We start from the raw sequence: 20,875 nt of genomic DNA, 5'->3' as shown, positions 1-20,875 counted from the left end.
CTCATGCATACTAAAAATATCCACAATAACTTATTTTATTTTCACATATACTATTTTATAATTTATTACTCTTGTGTATATGATAAATATAATAAACAATTTGTTATCCTATGATGATAATAATAATGAAAATAGCATATATAAAAAATGGAGCATATGTGTACATCTAACAAAATTTTCAGCTCTGTGCATCGGTGTATGAGCCTCTCTGTACAAATTTTGCATGAAAGATATTCGCAGCACACAAGCCGACTTCTTCAGCCAATCCTATTTACTATTATATACTTTGGTGTTAACCAGCGACCTCCAATTCTATAATTCTCTCGCCGATCCCAAAACTGCTTCTCGCCGCCGAGATTCATATTGTTCTGCTAACCATTTTGCATGATTCTTCAAATCACTGCAATATTAACATAAACCAGGCAATTAGTATAAAATTACTGAAGTATGCAACTAAAAACCAATAAACCTTATAACTGCATGTTAGCTCCCCTGCCCACCAGATATTTTAAATAATATTTTAATTTGTACTTCAGAGCATGAATATGTTGCATTATAATGTCAAACTTAATTTAAAAAAAAAAAAAGGTTTCAAGCCCGATCTTTAGGCCGGTCAATAAGGACTGGTCTTGAAAGAATGGTTAATTTTAGGATAAAAGCCAGAAATGATCTGTTGCGAACTTGATAGATTGCTTACTTGCATCGTGGGACGCGACACTCCGAGTCCTGGCAATTCTTTGAGTGTAGCCTCAGCACCATCCATGCCTTCTTACAATGTGAACAACCACCGTGTGCTTTAACAGTGCACTTACTGGCATGGAAAAACAGCTTCTTGATCTGAAGACAATATGGATAAGAGCATTGTTGACTTATAGTTGATTTACATTGAGATGCATGCCTTAGAACTTCCAATAGTTTTTGTATCTGCGCGGTCAAGTGCATAAGTCAGAAATTGCACGTACTATGACAAAGAAAAAGAGAAGATGAAGGTGTGGTGGGAAATTGACAGTTCATTGTGTTAAGAAAGCAGGTTGTTTCATGGAACATGTCTTATATATCTTTTGGCCCAGCATAGAACTACTAATCCAACTGTAACTCTGATAAATTTATGAAAATCCAAGTTTCAAAGATTATAACTTAATATGGTAAAAATAGATTATAATATGAATTGATTGGTAGCATTAGATATTAGATGATTTGTCACAACAAAAGGGAAAAAAGGGCAATCAAATTAAAGCAAAAAGCCAAAAATAGCCAAAAGAAAAAGAACGGAAAAATAAAAAAGATCCAATACCTACCCGGGTAGTTTTCTGCTCTAACACCTGATTCTGAGCTTGTCTCAGCACGTGCTCATGGGAATTGGCACCTTTCTCCTCGTAGCATGCTGAGCAGATGGACAACTGTGGACAAATCTCACATTGCCAGCTCAGCTGGGACACATTATCTTTGCTGCAAATGCTGCATCTTGGATCCACGTTTAAAACAGAATTCTTGAGATAATAAAGAAGCATCATTGAGGAGTGCTTAGCATGACGGAGTGTGTCAAATTGAAGTCTATTCTCTTGGCAGAAACTCAAAAAATCAACCCTATTCCCAAATAATTCACTGTCCAGGATGATATCATTCTCCTTAGTATCACAAGGTATGTCATCCACGACCACCTGAGGAGCAAGCAATTCAAAAACATGTTAAATTCAATGGCAAGCTATACGTTGAAAGAGCCAAACTCATCAACTTTAGATTTAGTTCAGACAGTCACCTGACACAGTTTATGCGTCTCTCCACTTTTTGAAGTATGTGTGTAAGAAGTATGGCATCTAAAACAATAACAAGAAAGGTGTCAATATTAACAAGAACAGCGCAAAGCAGCAAAGTCTAAAAAGCAAGTCAGCGCAGTGAAGGAGCAAGTGGAGAGAAAAAGGAATTCAATTCAGATATTAGTTATAAATTTCGTAATTTTGATTCAAAGTTTAAAACTTCAGAAATAGCTTTTGCAAGAGCAGGAAATGCCAGATCTTTCTCAACCATTTAAGTTGGTTCGAAACTCAATCTTTTATATATAAAGCACCTGATCAATCTCTAGGTTATAGCAAAGGATCCTAGTTATAGAAGTCCGACCTAGGAAAAACTTAAACAGAATACTAGAAAACAGAAACATCATGTCTTGTAAAACAATGTCAGATTCTGATAAGTTGAAGCAAAACAAGCAAAACCACTTAAAAAGAACAAAATAAGAGGAGATATGAGAAGAGAAAAGAAAGGTACTAAACAAGTTCTGTCATAACTACCTGTCACACTGCTGGTATTCCTTGCACTCAGGGCAAAACCATCGCTTTCCAGACAATATCACCTCATGGCAAAGCGTGCATGCATGCTGCAACTGGACTATGATGAAGTCTTCCTTGACGGGTGATATAGTTTGGCCCAACTAATAAAAGGAAAGTTGAAGATGTCAGATTACGCTATCAAATGAATCATGAACTATTGAACAAGTCATATATTTAATGATTTTGGACTTTTGTATGCTAAAATGCTGAATTTTTCTACCAACAACAGTGATATAAAAATATGAGCAAAACACATGAATAAAAAAATATTCCTCTTATCAAGTTGTACAATAGCCACTGCTTCCAGAATGCAACAAAATTTTTCTTCTGCTGCTATGATCACTGTCCATGTCACATATGCTGCCTTTGGTCCTGGGGTGTTTCTCTAACAAGCTTTCTTTTCTGAGGTCCTTAGCTTTGTTTCAAGGGAAAATTCAGTATAGGATCTATGAAGACATTTCATTTCAAATTCAAACCTAAAAGATTCTGAAATTTAAAAACATGGCATGACCAAGGGACTAAAATGTTTTGATGGTACAGGTCTAAATTTAAATTTTGTTTTAATAGTCAATGACCAAAGTGCCCTTTATTTAAAAAATTCCTCCTACTCTACTAGAGTTGCTAATTCATGTGGGGGTTCAATTAGAGTTGATCCAAATAAGTCCGAACATAAAAAAAAATTTATATAGCCAAATTTGGCCCTAATAACATGGGCTTTCGGGTTTATTCAAGTTAGATTAAATATTTGAATTATTATCATTTTTAATTTTTTTTTGAACCAATTTCAATTTTACTTTAAAATTAATTAGTGTTGTTATTATATAAATAAACTTTTTGAGATGCTTAAAATATATAAAAATAAAATTTATTAAGAAAAATATGGGTCTTAAAGTTAAACATTAAGACATTTTATGTATTAAAAATTATATAAATATAATAATATGAAGCTTTTTAATTTTTAAGGAAGTATCTATAACAATGTATTTAAATATACATATGGAATGGATTAATTCATAAAAAGATTAATCAATATTTAATATGTATTATATATTTAAAAAAAAGGGAGAGAAGAAGATTTGAGTATTTAGGCCAAACTTAAACCTACTTGTGCTTGGCTTGAATTTTTTGAGCTTAGCTTAAATAAGCTCAGTTATAAAAAATAGTGACATTTTTTTAAGCATGGCTCTAAGATTTTTCAAGCCTTAACAATACCTGATAGAAGGGATGAAACTTTGGACCTATGACCCTTTGATTGACCAAAAGCATGTATAACTACTAAACCATTTGTGTTTCTTAGTTATATAATGCAAAATATTATATCTAAAATAAGCCAAATTTCCAAATCAAGTCTAATTAAATGGCATTTCACTAATGGCATATAATTCATTAAGGCCCCGTTTGGTATGATGGAATAGTTTTTGATGGAAAATTTGTTAGCAATAACTTTTGCATATTTAATCTTGTTGATTTGTTAAAATATGAAGTATACTTATTTAAACTCTAACTTGTTATTTTAGTAATACTTACTTGTCAATTTATTAAGGAAAACTTGTTAACAATACTTTTTATATATTCAATCTTCTTAACTTGTTATAATATGCTTATTAAATCCTAATTTAATTCCTGATTTTAGTAACTTGCTGCAACATGAAATTCTCCCTGGTTTTAATCAATCACTCATTTCCAAGTCTATACAGTGAAAAGATTAGTTTCGGTTCTTTAAATCCATGGAGTTCAAAGCTTGTCTCCCATGCATTGCAGCACATCCCTTTCTTTTGGGTGATTCGATTTGAGTTTATCTACGCCTCAGCATGCAAAATAAAATTCTCACAAATCATGCCTGACTTTGGTCCCAATAAACTCATAACACCATACTATTAAATTTCCTCTAGTCCTTATTATAAAACATCTTTAATTATTTCACTAAAATTAATGGGAGGTGGTTAAGTTATTAATTTTATTTGATAATATAATAAAATTTTAATTTTATCTCTATTTAAATAAAAAAATTTAAATTTGCATTACTCTTTTTTATAGTTAATGAATTTAAATAAGGGTAATATTGAAAAAAATATAATTAATGCTCCATCAAATGTCTTATATTAAAGACTATTTTTTTTTCCCCAGAAGATGTCTTATAATAATGATGAGAAGAAAAACCTGTATGAATTCATCTAGCTATTGCTGCAATCATTAAAATCTTCTAAGCTAACTAAGAAGCTATTTACGCTGTCATATATGAAGACATACTATACAGATAAATACAGGCGAGAGACTAGATAGCTTACTTTTTGCATCACCAGAATGTCTTTTGTGGCGCCTTTAGAAGGGTTTGCATGTCCCATTGCCTTCAGAGCTCGTTTGGTCAATACTTGTTTCAACTTTCTGTTGTACTCTTCTTTACTCTCTTGTTCAATTCTCTTGATTACATCCACAGCAGCACCAGACCAGTAGTCTCCATCAAAGTAAGGCAAGCGAGCAGCCGTCACCTTGGAGTAGCATTTTTCAGCAGGAACAAAGAAATGATCATAGATATTTGTCAAACCAACTACAATGCTTTCTTCAGTAGCCTTGCTCAGCATTGAACGATACCTGTACAAATTGAACAGGCAATGTAAATATACCCAAAATTATGATCAGTAAGTAAATCACAAGCGAATACAACAAACATGCATAAAGATTGAGAAAGAAAGAAATACCAATGTCTTAGTTTATCACCCTTTGGAGTTTTCTGGCTCTGAGGATGGCAATATAGCACATAATCTTCTCCTTTCAAAGGTGGACATGCCCAAATGTAACATTTTCCGAAACCTCGTTTCTTGCAAAATTCAAGGTATCCAATCTATGCATAGCGAAATCAAAAACGCAGAATTAATACAAATTCCAATAAATTTAATTAACTTTGAATATAAACTGGGAAAGGAATTTATGAGCAACAAACCAATATTTCATGGTACACAAATGTACGAAGAGCTTCTCCAGTCACGGTCTCTCTTTGTGGCCTAAAATACTTGACCGAATCAAGATATGAGATGTACACACTACGATGATTTGGGTGACCACATTCTGAACCAAATTCCTGGACGAAAACAACATAGATGCACATGTCTACTCCCTCAATATTCTGGAACAAAAGAATAACCTGCAACAGAAACTAGCGCGTAAGTTCTAACCTGTATAATGAGAGGGCTTGTCCTGAAGAAGTCACCGAACAAAATTATTCAGAAATCAACCTCTCAACTTACTTTTGACGTATATGGGAACTCTGGAGGGTAGTTTTCCCCACACAGGATGTCAAGAAACTCCCTTTTCACTTTCAATTGCTTTTCAACTGATTGCACCACCCTTACAGTGAGCTTTTCTGCTCCAGAAATCTGCAAACCAAATGCATAAATTGAAAATTAGCAAATAAAGTAGTAAAAAATGAAAGGTAATTTAGAACTAGTTTACTACTCTTTTGCCTGTTCGCTTGTTTAGTAGAAAACAACAATGGGACATAATATAATAACAAAACTTCTGGTATACATATTTTTCAAATAGATGTGACATAATATAATAACAAGACTTCTGATATACATATTTTTCAAATAGATGTTCAACAACTGTAATTGTGCTGCAGTTTGCTCCGTACCTCATCAACATTCTTTCCTTCAACTTTTGCCTTGTGCGCTCTCTCATGCTCAAGCCGCGAAAAAAGTCTTTTCTCTATGTGGTCACTAAGCTTGGTCCTTGGCAAGTCCTTAGCACCAAACACAGAAGTCCCTAAGGGTGTACGAATTCCTTCTTCGATTTCCTTGGAGCAGCATTTGGGACACACATACTGAAATTTTCCTTCTAAATTTCTCTTATTGTTGAAGAGCGCACATATCTGATGTTGCCACCTCTGACATTTATCACATTGAGCCCACTAGAGGAAGCAACACATATAGGGTGAGTTTATCGTTCTCTGTACAGTATACACAAAAGAATTATACGACATAAATAGTTAACTTACATCTTCTCCTGGGGCATCATCGTTTTTCTTACTTTCAAGTATTGTCTTCGGAATAGATACCCCGTTGAACTGGATAGATTCACCAGGAGAATTTTTGAAACAAGGGGAGCAAAAGCACTGTTCTGTCTTCCTCTCTCCTGCTCTACTGTAAAATTTTGTGTTTCTTTTGATGCGTTTGCCACAAGATAGACAATAGATAGGCACTGGTGCAAAGAAAAGCTTCTCCAGTCCACACAGCGTGCACGTGTTATCCCCAACTCCAATTTCTTCAAGTGTACTCTGTTTCAATAGACGCATTAGATGTTAAAAATTATAAGAAAACGTATTCACGAACCTTAATTAACAACCTGAACTGTTGAATTGTAGTCTTTGACACGACATCAAGGTCTCTATAACTAAATAGTAAAGGGCATGTTCCTTGCAACTATCTATTCTTTTAGAATTTTAATGAAGTTACATTTCAGCATAAGGCATGTGAACTTGTGCATTGCTAACACTTAAAGCTCAGATGGCTTGTGTGAGAAGGGATGTTAGAAACTATGATAAAAACTATTCACAAGCCTTCGCATTAGTGCTTAAGCTTTTTAGTTGAAATGGAGGTGAACATATATGAATGCAAATTGAAATTCTCGTATTAATCACATCCAAGGACCAGAGAAAGATGCAAGAAATAAAATAAAATTAAAGGAATTGAAATGTTAATATAACCCTCCCCCCCCCCCCAAAAAAAAAAAAAAAAAAACTCACACATATAGAAACAAGGTATTATGAAGATAATAGCAATTGCTTAAATGCCTTACTAACCTGGCCAAAACCCTGCCTTAGACTTAAAATGTGTTGCCTTATTTGATCATATGTGAAAGTTTCAGTCAAGGAAACACAGCTTGAAGTTGGTTTTGAAGAACTTTCTCCACTCTCTAAATCAGATTTTGGCTCAGTAACTTCCTCTGTATTGTTTTTAACAGACTGGTTGAACTCATTTCTGCTCTGAACATCGTCTATATCAGAAATAAGATCTTTCTGAAGAGTGTGGTCACTCGAATTAGAAAAGCCAACATCATTCCGTGGGTTACAGACTGTCAACTTCACATCATCACTGTTGAGGTATGAATCCTCCAATGTGTTGCCAGCTTCTATGCCTTTAGGGATAGTCCTACTCTTGTCAGTCTGTTCAAGTAAATCATAGGAAACACCACTTGTTATTGGATTTGCATCTAAAGACACTGTTCCCTGCTTTAAATCATATTTTGGCTCAATAACCTCATCTGTAATGCTTTTCCCAGTCCGGTCGATCCCATTTTTGACCTGTCCCTCCATTATATCAGCACAAGGATCTTTCTGGAGACTGCAACCTGATCTGTTAACCGTATTGCTTGAGTTTCTGGCTATCACACCATCGCTTTCGGGGTATGACTCCCCCAATACACCATCAACTTTTGAAACTTGAGAAATAGTCTCATTATCAGAGGTGTCCCCAAATACACCAACCGAAACAGTCATTATTTTTGGATTTGAAGACTTCATTTCCTTCTCTAAATCAGCTTTTGGCTCAATAACTTCTTCTGTAGTTTTCTTCCTGGCCATGTCAAACCCACCTCTTTCCTGTACACCGTCGATATCACCACAGCGATCTTTATGGAAAGTTTGGACACTGAAACCTGATCTGCTAACAGCATCCATATTGCTTTCGGGGTATGACTCCTCCAATACACCATAAACTTCTGAACCTTGAGAAATAGTCTCATTATCAAAGGTGTGTCCAAGTTCACCATCCGAAACAGTCATTATTTTTGGATTTGAAAACTCTATTTTCTTCTCTAGATCAGCTTTTGGCTCGATAACTTCTTTTGTAGTTTTCTTCGCGGCCCGATAAAACCCACCTCTTTCATGTACACCATCTCTATCAGCACTAGGATCTTTCTGGAAAGTATGTACGCTGGAATTTGATCCACTATCATTTTCCCCAAAGTTTCTGGTTACCTCATCATTACTTTTGGGATATGAATCCCGTAATTTCTGACTAGCTTCTATGCATTCAAAAATAATAGTTTCTATGCCAAACATATTGTTGTCTATTTCGCTAAAACTTGCAGAATCTTGCTTTGCATTCGCTGATGATTCCGTGTTGTTCTCTGTAATTTTAGAATAGATAGGAAAGGAAGATTCTGGCTGTTGCTGCAATTCTGGAAGCCCTTCAGGAGAATTGGTTAGAACCATATTGTAATCCCATGGGTTATGAATACCATTATTTCTCATAGAGACATCAAAAGTAGGTTCGATTTTCAGTCTTTTGGCAGGTGGTAAGATGTCTTCAAGGTAGCCATGACCTCTTACAGTAGAAGTCATGGTCATGCTGTTAGCAGAATCCAAACTATGACAATCACCCCTTCGGCATTCATCAAAATGCCACGAAGCTCCATTAGAACCATCTAGGCATGCTGAACTTTCTGAAGAAAATTGTTGATTTACGTTCATAGCTCTTGAAGAAAGCAGTGGCTGATTCAATGTTTTCTGCCCCTGCAATTGGCAGCAAGTTTCATCTTTACTCACAAAGCAGGGTCTTGTCTCGGCAGTATATCCTTTAGCACCATGCACATATGACTGCTTAAAATGTTGGCAGTTCGGTTGACTATCCAAATTCTGGGGTTGATATTGCATTAAATTGTTAACGGTTGAGTACCGATGGCAAGAGTTCTGGACTGGAAAATTATTGAAAGCTGGAGAAGCTTCCGTTCTCACAAATGGAGGGATCATCAAATTTCCATATACGGACAGCGGGGGTTCTCTCAGTGTAGTGACAAAAGCCGAAGATTCATTTCCACTATACTTGGTCCGATCCATCCTCACTGCCAAAGTAGCAATTCAAATGAGTACACAAGATTAAAAGTAGGAAGACTTCAGACAAAAAAGGGAAAGAAAGTTGAGACAACCGAAAAAAATTGATTATATACAATGATAAACTGCTAGGAAGAAATCATATAAGATTATTTAAGATACCATGATCTCCATGTTGCTGCTGAAAATGGGAGAAAATTGGTTTGGTGTTTGATTTCAGATTGCTTGTTCCGCCAGAAGCATTGAAGTTAGAAAACCCATCTGAACCAGTGCACCTCAGAAATGAACAGCCATTAGAAGAAAAAATTGTCTCATTGCCAGCAGAACCTTGAGACTGCCTCCTGTTTGAAAATTCGTACTTATTAGTATTGTTCACAACCACCGTGCTATAATCAGTGAAATTAATGTTACTAGCAGCAAACATCTGCGAAGCTGGGGCTGCTTGATTTCTGTTATGCCAAACATTTGATAACCCAGAAGAGGGACCCTTCATTGGCATGTTAGTATTATAACTGTTTACTTGAGGACCGAATATTGTTCCTTGTAGCTGGTTCTCCAATCGTTGGACCAATGTATCCTGATTCTTATACTCATTCTGCAAAATATTAATTAAAAAAAATATCAATAAACGGCCAGAGGTGCTTTATTTAAAATCAAAAGCCTCAGGCACATACAACATAATTATTAAACAGACAAACCTCTGAAGCAGCTTGATCAAACAGGCAGGTTTCCACAATACGTGCAATCTTGGGTACCTCCTGCCGTGCCTCGTTATCAAGATTATTTTTGGAACTCAAAAAATCAGAGCTGGAGCAGAATTTGATTTATTAGTTTCAACTAAAAGAAAATCTTATACAGAAGTAAATGCTTCCAGTTATATTTTGGCATCTCTACTACTAGATTTTGGAAAATAATACAAGTACACGCTAATAAGAAAACCACAATTACTTACATTTTTCCTCTTATCGATTTTCGGGTATGCTTGATTTCTGCTCTTTTGCGCCATTCAGTGGAATGGCCAGCTTGATTTCTTATATAGGCATTCATCTTCTCTGAATCAGGAGAAACCAGAAGATGGCCGCCCTACGACACAAAGAAATTGTTATCATCACAGGTTCGTATAGCCATCACAAATACTTAAAAACCGTTAAGTACAAATAAACAAGCACAAGATTAGTATCTAATTACAAAAGAATCAATTGAGGTTGTATTCATATTAATATCTAGTAAAACCAACTAAATAGCATCTAGCATTCTAAAATCTTATTCTTGGGGTGTCTTGATCTTAGACCATCTTCCTGCAAGGAAGAGATTTATAACTATAAGTACAGGGTAGCAGTTGATGAATAAGAAGTGAACATTTCTCTGAAGCTCCAAACTCATTTTATGTTAATATTCGAAAGTTCTAGGCATTGCAGAAATGACAAAACATTATGGCAAATTCTAAATCAGTTTTCACATCTTAGTCTTTCTCCTCAAACGAAACCATCCCGAAATCCGTCAATAGAAGGATTTATAAAACTCAGTATCTAAACCAGACGCGAGCTTTAACAGTGATCCTAGACAAAACTTTTACTCCAGCATGCGACAACAGATTCAACATTGCTGTATATATGAAGTCATATTATTATTACCGAACTTTTAAATGACCACATGAACAGTGGAAAATAAAAAAGAGAACTAAAAATGAACGACCCTTTGTTAGTGTACATCACAATTATCCATTTTCAGAATTGCAAGGTCACTATATGTTACTTTTCTTTCATCATATTTTAAACTATGCCAATAAGGATAGTAAATGAGCCACTGAAGTGGTCATCACCTTCACTTATTTATTTTCTTTTTGTTACTGTACAAAATTACTACTACCATCTAATATCTAACGTTTGATAATTGATTCTCGTCCAAAACAAAGTGTTTGATAATTGATACTGCAGATAAAAACATGGGGCTTCAAATAAATGATAGCTCTTTTTTTTTTTTTTGGTACAATGATAGCGCTTTTAATATTTTTTTTTTCAATATCAAATGAGAACTTATTAAAGGGTTATTAAATTCCTTAATACTTGACAGAGCCCCATCTGTATTCTTTAAACACTCTCATCCGCAAGACTTGCATGGCCTAATTCAACAATGGAATTTGGTTAACCCGGTTCAAGTTCAAACATTGAAGTTCAAAAATCAATTCAACATTGTTGATTGTTTTTTGAACTGCAAAAGAAGACATTCCTTTAAAGTTGAACCCCTTAATTCAACGGACAACGCAAAAGAAGGATCATCCTCGAATTTAATTCGCCTTGGTTAGGCCACTGACATGGAAGGAAAACATAAATTAAAAGTAGGGTTTGGAATTAGTAAATAGAAACGTCAAGAACAAGGAAGATGGAAACAAGTTAGAAAACAAATCTAAAGAGGATGCGGTATCATATAGAGAAGAAAGAAAAGGGTTTAAGGAAAGCACCATGATCCACAAAATTAGGTTGAAAGAGTCATAATTAGTCCCAAAAATAGCGCGCAGAGACAAGAGTTGTGTTGTATTTAAAAATAAAAAGAAAGGAAAAAAGTTACCTAAGCAGGGCTGAAATCTCTGGTCTTTGTCCTGTCTCTGTCACTCGCTCGCTCACACACTCTCTCTCTCTCTCTCTCTCTCGAACTACGCAAAGTTTCGTGGTGGGCCGATGTGTTTCTCTGCTGTGGGCGCCGTAATACTCTTTGAGAAAACTACAATTAAGGATTGATGATTATATATAGGCCAATAAAATAAAAATAATAACTAGATTATTTTAAATAATCTTGAAAAAAATTATATTTTTATTTTTTTATAAATCAATTTATTTTATACTATAAAACCGAACTTGACTTTTATTTTGTAAAAGTGGTTTTTTAATATTTAAACCGCAAACAGAAATCTAGTTACGAAGAGAAAATTATATATTTAAAACATAAATATCTCATCTGCAACTAGTAAAATTCATGAATTTATAATCATTCAAATTAATAATTTCAATTTATTTTTCAGAAGAATTTGTGGAGATTTCACTATCATTAATTTAATTATAGGGACCTTACTGTCATTCTTTTTAATTTTCTTTACAGCAATCTGCCTATAATAAAACATTGGACTAACGTTAACATACGTTGGTCCTACGGGAAAAAGTTATGATGATCTAACCATCTTAATGTTAAAATCAAATTCGTCTGGTTTTAACTTGTAATTCATAAAGCACGTGTTAAATATGAATATTATGAACTGCAAAGTATTTTCTGTCCTGTCCCATTTATAAATCACAATTTAAAAAGTTTATTTAATTTTATTTTTAAATTATGATATAATTTTTTAGATAATATTTAAAAAATATTTTTTAAATTATTCTTCACGAAAGAAAAAAATAATATGACATTATTTTTTAAATTTATCATATAAAAATATATTTAAAATTTTACATATTTTTATTTTTTTATTTTTTATATTAATATTGATAAAATTAATAAAAATAATTTATAAAGAGTATTGACAGAATAGTTTATCATACTCACTTGTTGGAACTGTGATCGAGATAGTCTCTGCACGTAATATGCCTCAAAGACCAGGTGATCACCAAAAGTTCCGAGAAGGAAAAAAAAAAAAAAAAATAGATGCACACAGAGTAACGAAATTCTGCCTCGTATTCATATGATTAGATTATAATATAAGGATTATCTTTTTTTTTTTTTTGCCAAAATAAGGATTATCTGTTTGACCTTCAAATATAAGGATGATTTAAATCATCATTATCATTATTAGATATATAAAAATAAAATTAACAGCCCATAGATTCATACCACGTGTCCTTTTCCCCCTGATTCTGTTCTTCAAATTTAGATTTGAAATTAAATTTGAGATAATTTATTATTATATATATATAATAAAACAAATTTTGATTATTTCTGAAAAGTTTGGTTTGGAAAATAAAATCACACACACACACATATAAAGGGGTGGTTACAGGTTGTATATATGTTATTTTTCTTTAACTAGATTTATTTATTTGAAATTTAAATTAAATCATTTTAAAATAAGTAATTAAATTATTTTATATTTTTGCACAATAATATAATTAACTGTTGTTTATATTTTGAAAGTTCTGATTTAGAATATAAAATAAAAAACCATATATATGTATAAAATAAATTAAAGGAGTGGCTACGGTTTTATATATTTTATTTTCTTTTAACTATATTTTTCTATTTAAAATTCATATTAATATTTAGCCATGGAACAATCTTATGATATTTTCTTGTTTTTCACAGTTTTATAGCATTCTTTCTCATTTATCTTATTAGATTATGCAATTAGTTGATCTTATTTAATTTGAAAATATACTCCATGTTGCTCCTAAAAAATATAGGCTTAAAATTTAATTGATTTAAAATTTAAAACTCTTCTGGATTTTAATAACTTTATTTCCTTAAGCTTCCCTGGGGGCTACACTAATTACTAATATCATGGGTTGAGATGTTAAGTCCATTGAATCACAAGGGAGATGTTGGTCAAACCTTTTTCAACAATCTACCTATGGTGACGACACATGGAGATTTGCCTTTCTTCCTTTTCCTCCCTTAAACCAAACAGGGCTAAGGTGTGTTATGGAATTAATCGGAGAGAGATAGAAATAAATTAACTAAGAATATTTTTACATATTTACACCCACATAATATCCACTATTTTCCTATATTTTTTTACAGGATCCAAATTCGTAAATTCATCGGTTTTCGTTAATGCTCCTTAATTAAATTAAATAATTGTTTGACGTGAGTATGGTACGGGTTAAAGGATAAAATCTTGTGAATATATATTGCTTCTCTATTATTGTAAGCCTGGATTAGAAATTTAACGCAAAAAATTAGAAAAATCATTTTATATAATTAATTATTCATGCCCATGTAATTAATTAAAGCATCAAAGTACAGTTTAATTTTAATTTTCAATCGTTAAAAAGGTACTTTTTGAATGTTTATATATTCAGGCAAAAACAAATATTCTATTTAAAAGAGGATATTATGAAGAGTTAATGTTATTAGCTTTAACTGAACTAGTGTGGCACCTGTGCCATGGCCAAGGTATTTTGTAACCTAAAATAAAATAATTTTAGAATATTAATAATATAAATGAAAAATATTTGCATAAAAAAATGTAATTAATATATTTCTAATAACAGTTTTCTTGTAACAGTAACTTGTTTGCCTTTTCCTTCTTTTCTGTGTTCTTGGCTTGCAGGGAAAAAAAGAAAGAAAGAAAAAAATAGGAGGAGCGGAAATGAAAAGAAGAGAAAAGTATAGAGATATAATTTTCTCACATTATGTTTGGCTGAGTAAGAAAACAGAGAGAAAAAGTTATTAATTTTATATGAACAATAATAGCTTTATTATTTATAAAAATATTTATATAATAAAATTTAATATTTTAACATATTATATATATATATAAAAAATAATTTTATCATATATTATTGATCAAACAAAAATATAATTAAAAATTATTTACCCACTTTAAAATTTATTTATTAAATTATTAAATATATACTTAACTAAAAATTAACCAAAAAATTTAGAATTAGTATTTTTTAATTAATTTAAAAATTAAATATGTTATTTGTTTAACAAAGATCCATAGCCAAAATGTAACTACATTATAAATATCCTCATAATTGAAGAGAAGCAAGAGGTGGCAACCAAAAAATTAATGTATAGATTTGAAAATAAAATTTTTTTTCCAAAATCTCCTCATAATCAGAGAGAAAAGTTAGAGGTAAAAATATATGAATCTTACATGATATTTTTTTTCATATTTTTCTCTCTCTTCCACGTTTTTGTGTAGCTAGGTAGAGAAAAAATGTAATTTTTTCTTTACTTTTTTCCTTTTACTTTTCTATCATGCCAAGCATAACATTTATTCTCTTCCCAAATTACGTGCCACTTGTAAAAATTGCATTCTCACAATTTTTAATTATTATTTCAAATTTCAAATAAAAATGGTTGAACAGCCCGTAATAAATAAGCTAGATAAATGGGTTTGAAGAAGATCAATGTATTTACGGATTGTACAGATGCTTTGAACCTTCTTCTCATATATAACCAGGAGCTTCATCCACATTCGAAAATTATTGCCTAGGATCATCTATCCCTTTATAAGGAATGGGATTTGTCTTATAATCTTATGTTTAGGAAGACTAACTTTAATGCTCATTTTTTTGGTCAAGTTTGTTTTAAATAGAGTTTTAGTCTTTTGATTAATCTCGTCTTATCATCTTTTTTTTTTTTAAGACTTCACCTTATTATCCAAAGGTGATAAATGATGATAAGGGACTCTTTAGCAAGTTTTCTTGTGGGCTGTTATTGTTACTCCGTTTCCTTTATAATTCAAAAAAATTTAAAAAAAAATGTGGACAAAGAGAGTCCAATAGGCCGGTCAACGATCCTGCATAATTGGCAGATTTTTACGTTTCTCGGGTTGCGCTCCATGCTCAATATGGCTTGCTTGAAACTCTGTTTCCCAAAAGCCCTTGCCTATGTTGAGCGCATTTAAATTTTAGTTGGATTAAAATAAATTTTTATTATAATTAATTATGTTATAAAATAAGGCTGTTTGAATAATATATTTTAAAATTTATTTTAATAAAATTAAAAATATTTGGATGATTTTAATCAAAATTATTTTTAAATGTGTAAATTACAATAAAGAACATGAATTTTAGGGTAAATATTGATAAAATTATATGTAATATATGGGACAATCGTTTGATCCCTCTAATTTTAATTTGATTGTAATTAAATTAATTATTAAAATTTAACTTATTATAACTCGCTCGTTATAGTTATGACTTAGTTACAACAAATTATTAATTTTTCCATATTATTAAATTTATTTTGATTTATTTAACAAAAAATATAATAGTGATATATTTAACAAATGCATATAATAAATGTTTGAAACTTTAATAAAATGAATGCATAGGGTATATCTGAATGCAAAGAAGACGTCCCCAAGCCAAGCAATGTCATAAATTATAAGCCACGAAATGCCAAGGGTATATTGGGTACTGCATGTGCAAAATGCCAACATCATAGAGCATGAATGGCTACGTTTTGATATGCTGACAAATAACTTCTGGTGTTTGTAAGGCAAGATGGAGACTAATGCAAAATATGACCAATTTTAAGCTTGTTATTCAAATTTTTATCATATAGATATGCTTTACTCTCCATAATTATATTAGAAAGATAGACTTAGATGATTTGGATATTCTTTAAAATTTTAAGAATCTAAATGAGTTATAAAATAGAGAACGACATTTTAATGATGAGAATGATAATAATTAACCTGATTATGATAAATGACAAGATCTCACATAAGCATATGTCAAATACATAACAGAAATGAGAAATGATATTAAAGATCAGATGTTAAGACAAATGTGTCACTCGATTTTTTTTTCTTTTTTTGTTTTTTGATGTTAGTAATAGCTTTGTCATTTACTTTAATGGATTGGAGTTTGGAATGATTTATTTTAAATAATATTACTAAAGTATCTACAAATTTATTAAAAAAATTTTTTTGTACAAATTTAAAGAACTTTTTTATCCAAACATTTTTCTTTAAAAAATATTTTTACACGTCTATTATTATAATTTAATAAAAAAAGAACTTTTACATTGTTTTATGCAAATAAGTTAAAAATTATTTTTTAAGTAAAAAGTGATTTTTTATAATTATAACCAAATGTAAAATATTTTCTGATTTTTTTCAAATTCTTTACACAATAAATCGTTTCTTACAAAATTTTTAAATTATTTAAAAATTACTTATTTTTTAATCTTAAATAAATGTGCTCAATAGACATAATCAAAATTGAAAAGTTAAGGAGATTAGCTTAAAGTAAAATGCAGTTTGAGGCAAATAATCGGTTATATAAAGATTAGCAGCCTAAAAAACTCCATCCTCGATCCTCTTTTCACTTTCAAATTTCAAAACTCCCACCCTTTTCTCACCTTAAAAAAAAAAAAAAATCAAGTTGATTATTTTGTCTCTTCTACAACCCATTCCCCCTTTTCCCCCCTTTTACTCTTCCTCTCACCTTTTTTTCCGTCTTTCAGATCCTTCTCCAGCATCTGAAGGATCTGTTCTTTCTATGTGTTTCTTCATCCATATGTCTCATTTAGCTCGCCATCGCTAATGAAAACTCCAGTACTTTTGCGGATGGGAAATCACACTTTGCCTTTTCGTTTTAGAGGAGAAATCAACATCTGGGCTTTCCTGTTCTTATTCTACAACTGTGAGGATGGTGGGGACATCTAACTACCCCAGCAGCAATGGAGAAGGAACGATAATGACGGCAAGATGAAAACGGGTGAAAAAGGGCGATAATGGTGGGGAGGCAGCAACGAGGTCGTGAAGGTGACGTTGATATCATTATTATTGGTCTCCGATGGCTTCGCTCATGATCCTCACGTATGAATAGTTAGACGCAGAGGCCCTGAGAAATAGGCCCTTTCGGGTTGGCAGAGCCTTATATAGGGGGGGAAAACTTACATTTTCAACTTTTCGGGCTCCTCTTCATGTTAGGGTTCCTTTCTTTTTATTTTCCTGTCTATTCAGAAGCAAGCAATTCCTTTGTTGTACACTTGCATGCAAACCCGATTTATTGTACTAACTGCACTAAGTTTTGGTTTGTGTTTGTGATTTTACTCGTTTATGACAACAATGTTGGCTTTGAGCCGAGTGAGATGCATAAATTGTTTCATTATGATTGATCCTTTTATGTTGTTTCCGTTATCTACTCTGAAATCTAGATTTGTTTTGGAGGAATATCAACCGTCTTGATGTAGAATTTAATGGCTAAAATGAAGCAGTATTTGTTGCTGATGCTTAGCAAGTTGGTAATAGGGAACATCGTGTATTCTGTCTGGTGGATTGTACAACCCCTTATATGATTTGATTTAAAGATGTGAGAATCAACGTCTAATGTTTTTTTTTTTTAATAAATGTTACTCCGAAAATATCATGAAACTGGATACTTCTGTGAAAAAAGCTTAAGAAAACTAATTTCTATCTCCTATGATGCAGAGAGACTTTAGAGGGTTGATTAATGAGAACAAGGAGCTTAAACTGATCTGCTTAGAGGCTATGGAGCAGCAAGCACATCTTAGAGACGGTATGCTGGGTTCCACAATTGTTTATGCCTTCAAAATAGAGTCATCGATATTATTGGTAATAGGCAAAGTTCATCGTAAGTAGCATCATGTACATGTGTGTGTGTGTGTGCATATATGTATATATGCGTGTGTATTATTGGTGAGACTTTTGAATATCATCATCGTGCAGTTTGGTGCCCTCTTTGTCCTATATTGTGTTTTCTATATTATGCAGCTTCAGGGCAAAAGCATAGTCTTTTGCTTTGTGTATTTTCTGCAGTTATAGTGTAGAATCACAGGTTTTATATAACATCATCATGATGTAGAGAGCTTGGACTATTGGTTCATTGTTGTTGAATGAAATCATCTTTATCCGAATAAACAGCTTTTGAATTATCTGTCATTGTCACGTATTGCTAGTTATTATGTGTTTATTTTTGGGGAGGGAATTTTCCTCTTTAGATAAATTATAAAGGGAGAACGATAAGCAAGACCTTATAAAAATCTTAATATTAAATTAAAAATTTTAGTACTGAAATATAATAAAAAGAGTATTAAAATTTAGGAATGTCATTGTCAAAAAATTTTAATTTGACATTAATACTTTTACAAAGTCCTTACTTATTATTTTTTCTAATATTAAAAATAACCTTAACTTTTCAAATGGCCTTTTCCTTTCTTTTAAGGTGGCTTATCAAACATAGTGTTATACTTGTTAGTATTTTAAATATATATATATTTTAATAATATATTTTTTCTTTTTAATATTTAATTAAGGATAAATGAAAAAATTTGTAATAAAAATTTAATGAGGTGATTTACAAACAGAATCATAAAAATCTTGTTTTCTATCCTATAAATAGAATTAGAAGAAGTATGTAATTTTTAATGATTTGAATTGTTTGCTCTAGGCACAGTTAGTTAAAAAATATAATACTCCTTATAGTCCTCTTATTATAAATCATTTTTAACCACTTTATTAGAATCAAAGGATGACATTTAACCAATTGAATTTATTTTAAAATTTAAAAATATTCCAACCCTGACACTATTAAAGAGAGAAAAAAATTCTACGAGTCATATAAACATTCTCCCTTCATTTTTATTTATAGAATAAACTGTTACTTTTAATTTATTTTTTATATAAGCAAAATTATATTTTTCAGTAGAAATTTATTACAAACTTTCTAAATTATCCTTCATAATTTTATCATTTACAATCATAAGAAACAATTAATAAAGATTTAATAAAAGGTATTATCGTCCAATTTTTTATTTTTACATATAATTAATATAATTAATTAATTTTTTTAAATTGTGTGATATAATTTTTTTTCCTACAAATAGAAACTGAGGGAGCATTAAATTTAAATTAGAATTAAATGACTTATATTAGAATCTGAGAAATTATTGTTCTATAACAGTAGCTAGAGCCAGTAATTCAGGCTAAACTCGACAGGCTAGCCCGAATTCGCTTGAAAAAACTTAGGGTTGAGCTTGGCTATATATGGTTTTTTAAGAGAGTAAGATACTTTAAACCCAATCCAAATAAGCCCAACTATTGAAATTTAAAGCTCTCTCTCTCTTTATATATATATGTTGAGTTGGTTATTTTGGCCAAGCCCAACAATCTATCTTGAACCCGATTGAAAAAAGTTAGGGTTGAATTTGACTATATGAGCTTTTTTAAAAAAGTAAGATATTTCGAGTCTAATCCAATTAAATCTAGCCTCAATTGAGCTCGGATACTCTGAATTACCGGCTCTAATAGTAGCTAAAGAGTAGCATAATTTTGAAGTGACATTTAAAGAATTTAATTACAGCCAACACTCATTACTCTATCCACTGAATACAAAATGTAATTGCAGTAATTAATGAGTCTCTAAAGTCTAAACATTAATACTAAGCATCACATCCAATAAAGCAGACTTAATATTATTAATAGTCCAAAATAGATTTAATTAATTTTGAAATTGGTTACAAGAATATACTATAAATACATGAATGATGCAACCGCAGTCAACACATCCATCCCTTTTCCTTCAAGAAAATTTCATCTGACGAACTTGGAAAATAAATCATGAAGGTGAGATCAGTTTTCGTTCTTCACTTGAATATTTTCTTTCTCTTTGGGCAACAAGGTCATGTCCAAGGTACGGTTAATTCCTTCCAACATGGTGAATCTTTGTCCGGCCATGAATTTCAAACAACAACGCTCATGATTTATAATTTATAAATTGTCTGAATTCCTATTCATTTTTCTTTTGGTAAATGGATGGGATAAAAGCCCATACATTTTTTTTAGTTAAGAATCGCTTTTATCTTTTAACTTTACGTAAAAGGTTACTAGGCACCCTAAATTTAAATAGAGATTAATTTTGTGATCTCTTAACATTAAAGATTATCTCGCTTGTTATCTTACCATTTTCTCATTTTCTATTAACTATTAGTAGGTTTCACATTAAGTTTTTTAGTGCCTTCAATTATAAAATATTTTATTTCAGGGTGTCCACTGAACATTTAGAGCAAAACTAACGAAAAAAAATGA

At 31.6% G+C, this 20,875-nt stretch overlaps 1 protein-coding gene across 1 annotated transcript; it reads right to left on the bottom strand.

Moving 5' to 3' along the window:
- Window positions 1-263: 263 nt before the first annotated feature.
- Window positions 264-11,836, bottom strand: LOC129293164 (uncharacterized). The gene is made up of 17 exons (XM_054930964.1): window positions 11,725-11,836; window positions 10,109-10,239; window positions 9,855-9,963; window positions 9,319-9,751; window positions 7,126-9,167; window positions 6,322-6,600; window positions 5,959-6,234; window positions 5,573-5,701; window positions 5,269-5,469; window positions 5,027-5,169; window positions 4,616-4,919; window positions 2,289-2,428; window positions 1,760-1,817; window positions 1,299-1,661; window positions 885-924; window positions 698-765; window positions 264-400 (listed from the first exon to the last, which is right to left on the bottom strand). Exons 2-17 carry the CDS (start codon window positions 10,201-10,203, stop codon window positions 398-400), a joined length of 4,683 nt encoding a protein of 1,560 aa, XP_054786939.1. The 5' UTR covers window positions 10,204-10,239; window positions 11,725-11,836; the 3' UTR covers window positions 264-397.
- Window positions 11,837-20,875: the final 9,039 nt, after the last annotated feature.

Source organism: Prosopis cineraria, unplaced genomic scaffold, assembly GCF_029017545.1.
Source record: "Prosopis cineraria cultivar Desert tree isolate PC_DT_omini unplaced genomic scaffold, ASM2901754v1 PC14, whole genome shotgun sequence".
NCBI lineage: Eukaryota > Viridiplantae > Streptophyta > Magnoliopsida > Fabales > Fabaceae > Prosopis > Prosopis cineraria.
This window is presented reverse-complemented; position numbering and strand designations above follow the sequence as displayed.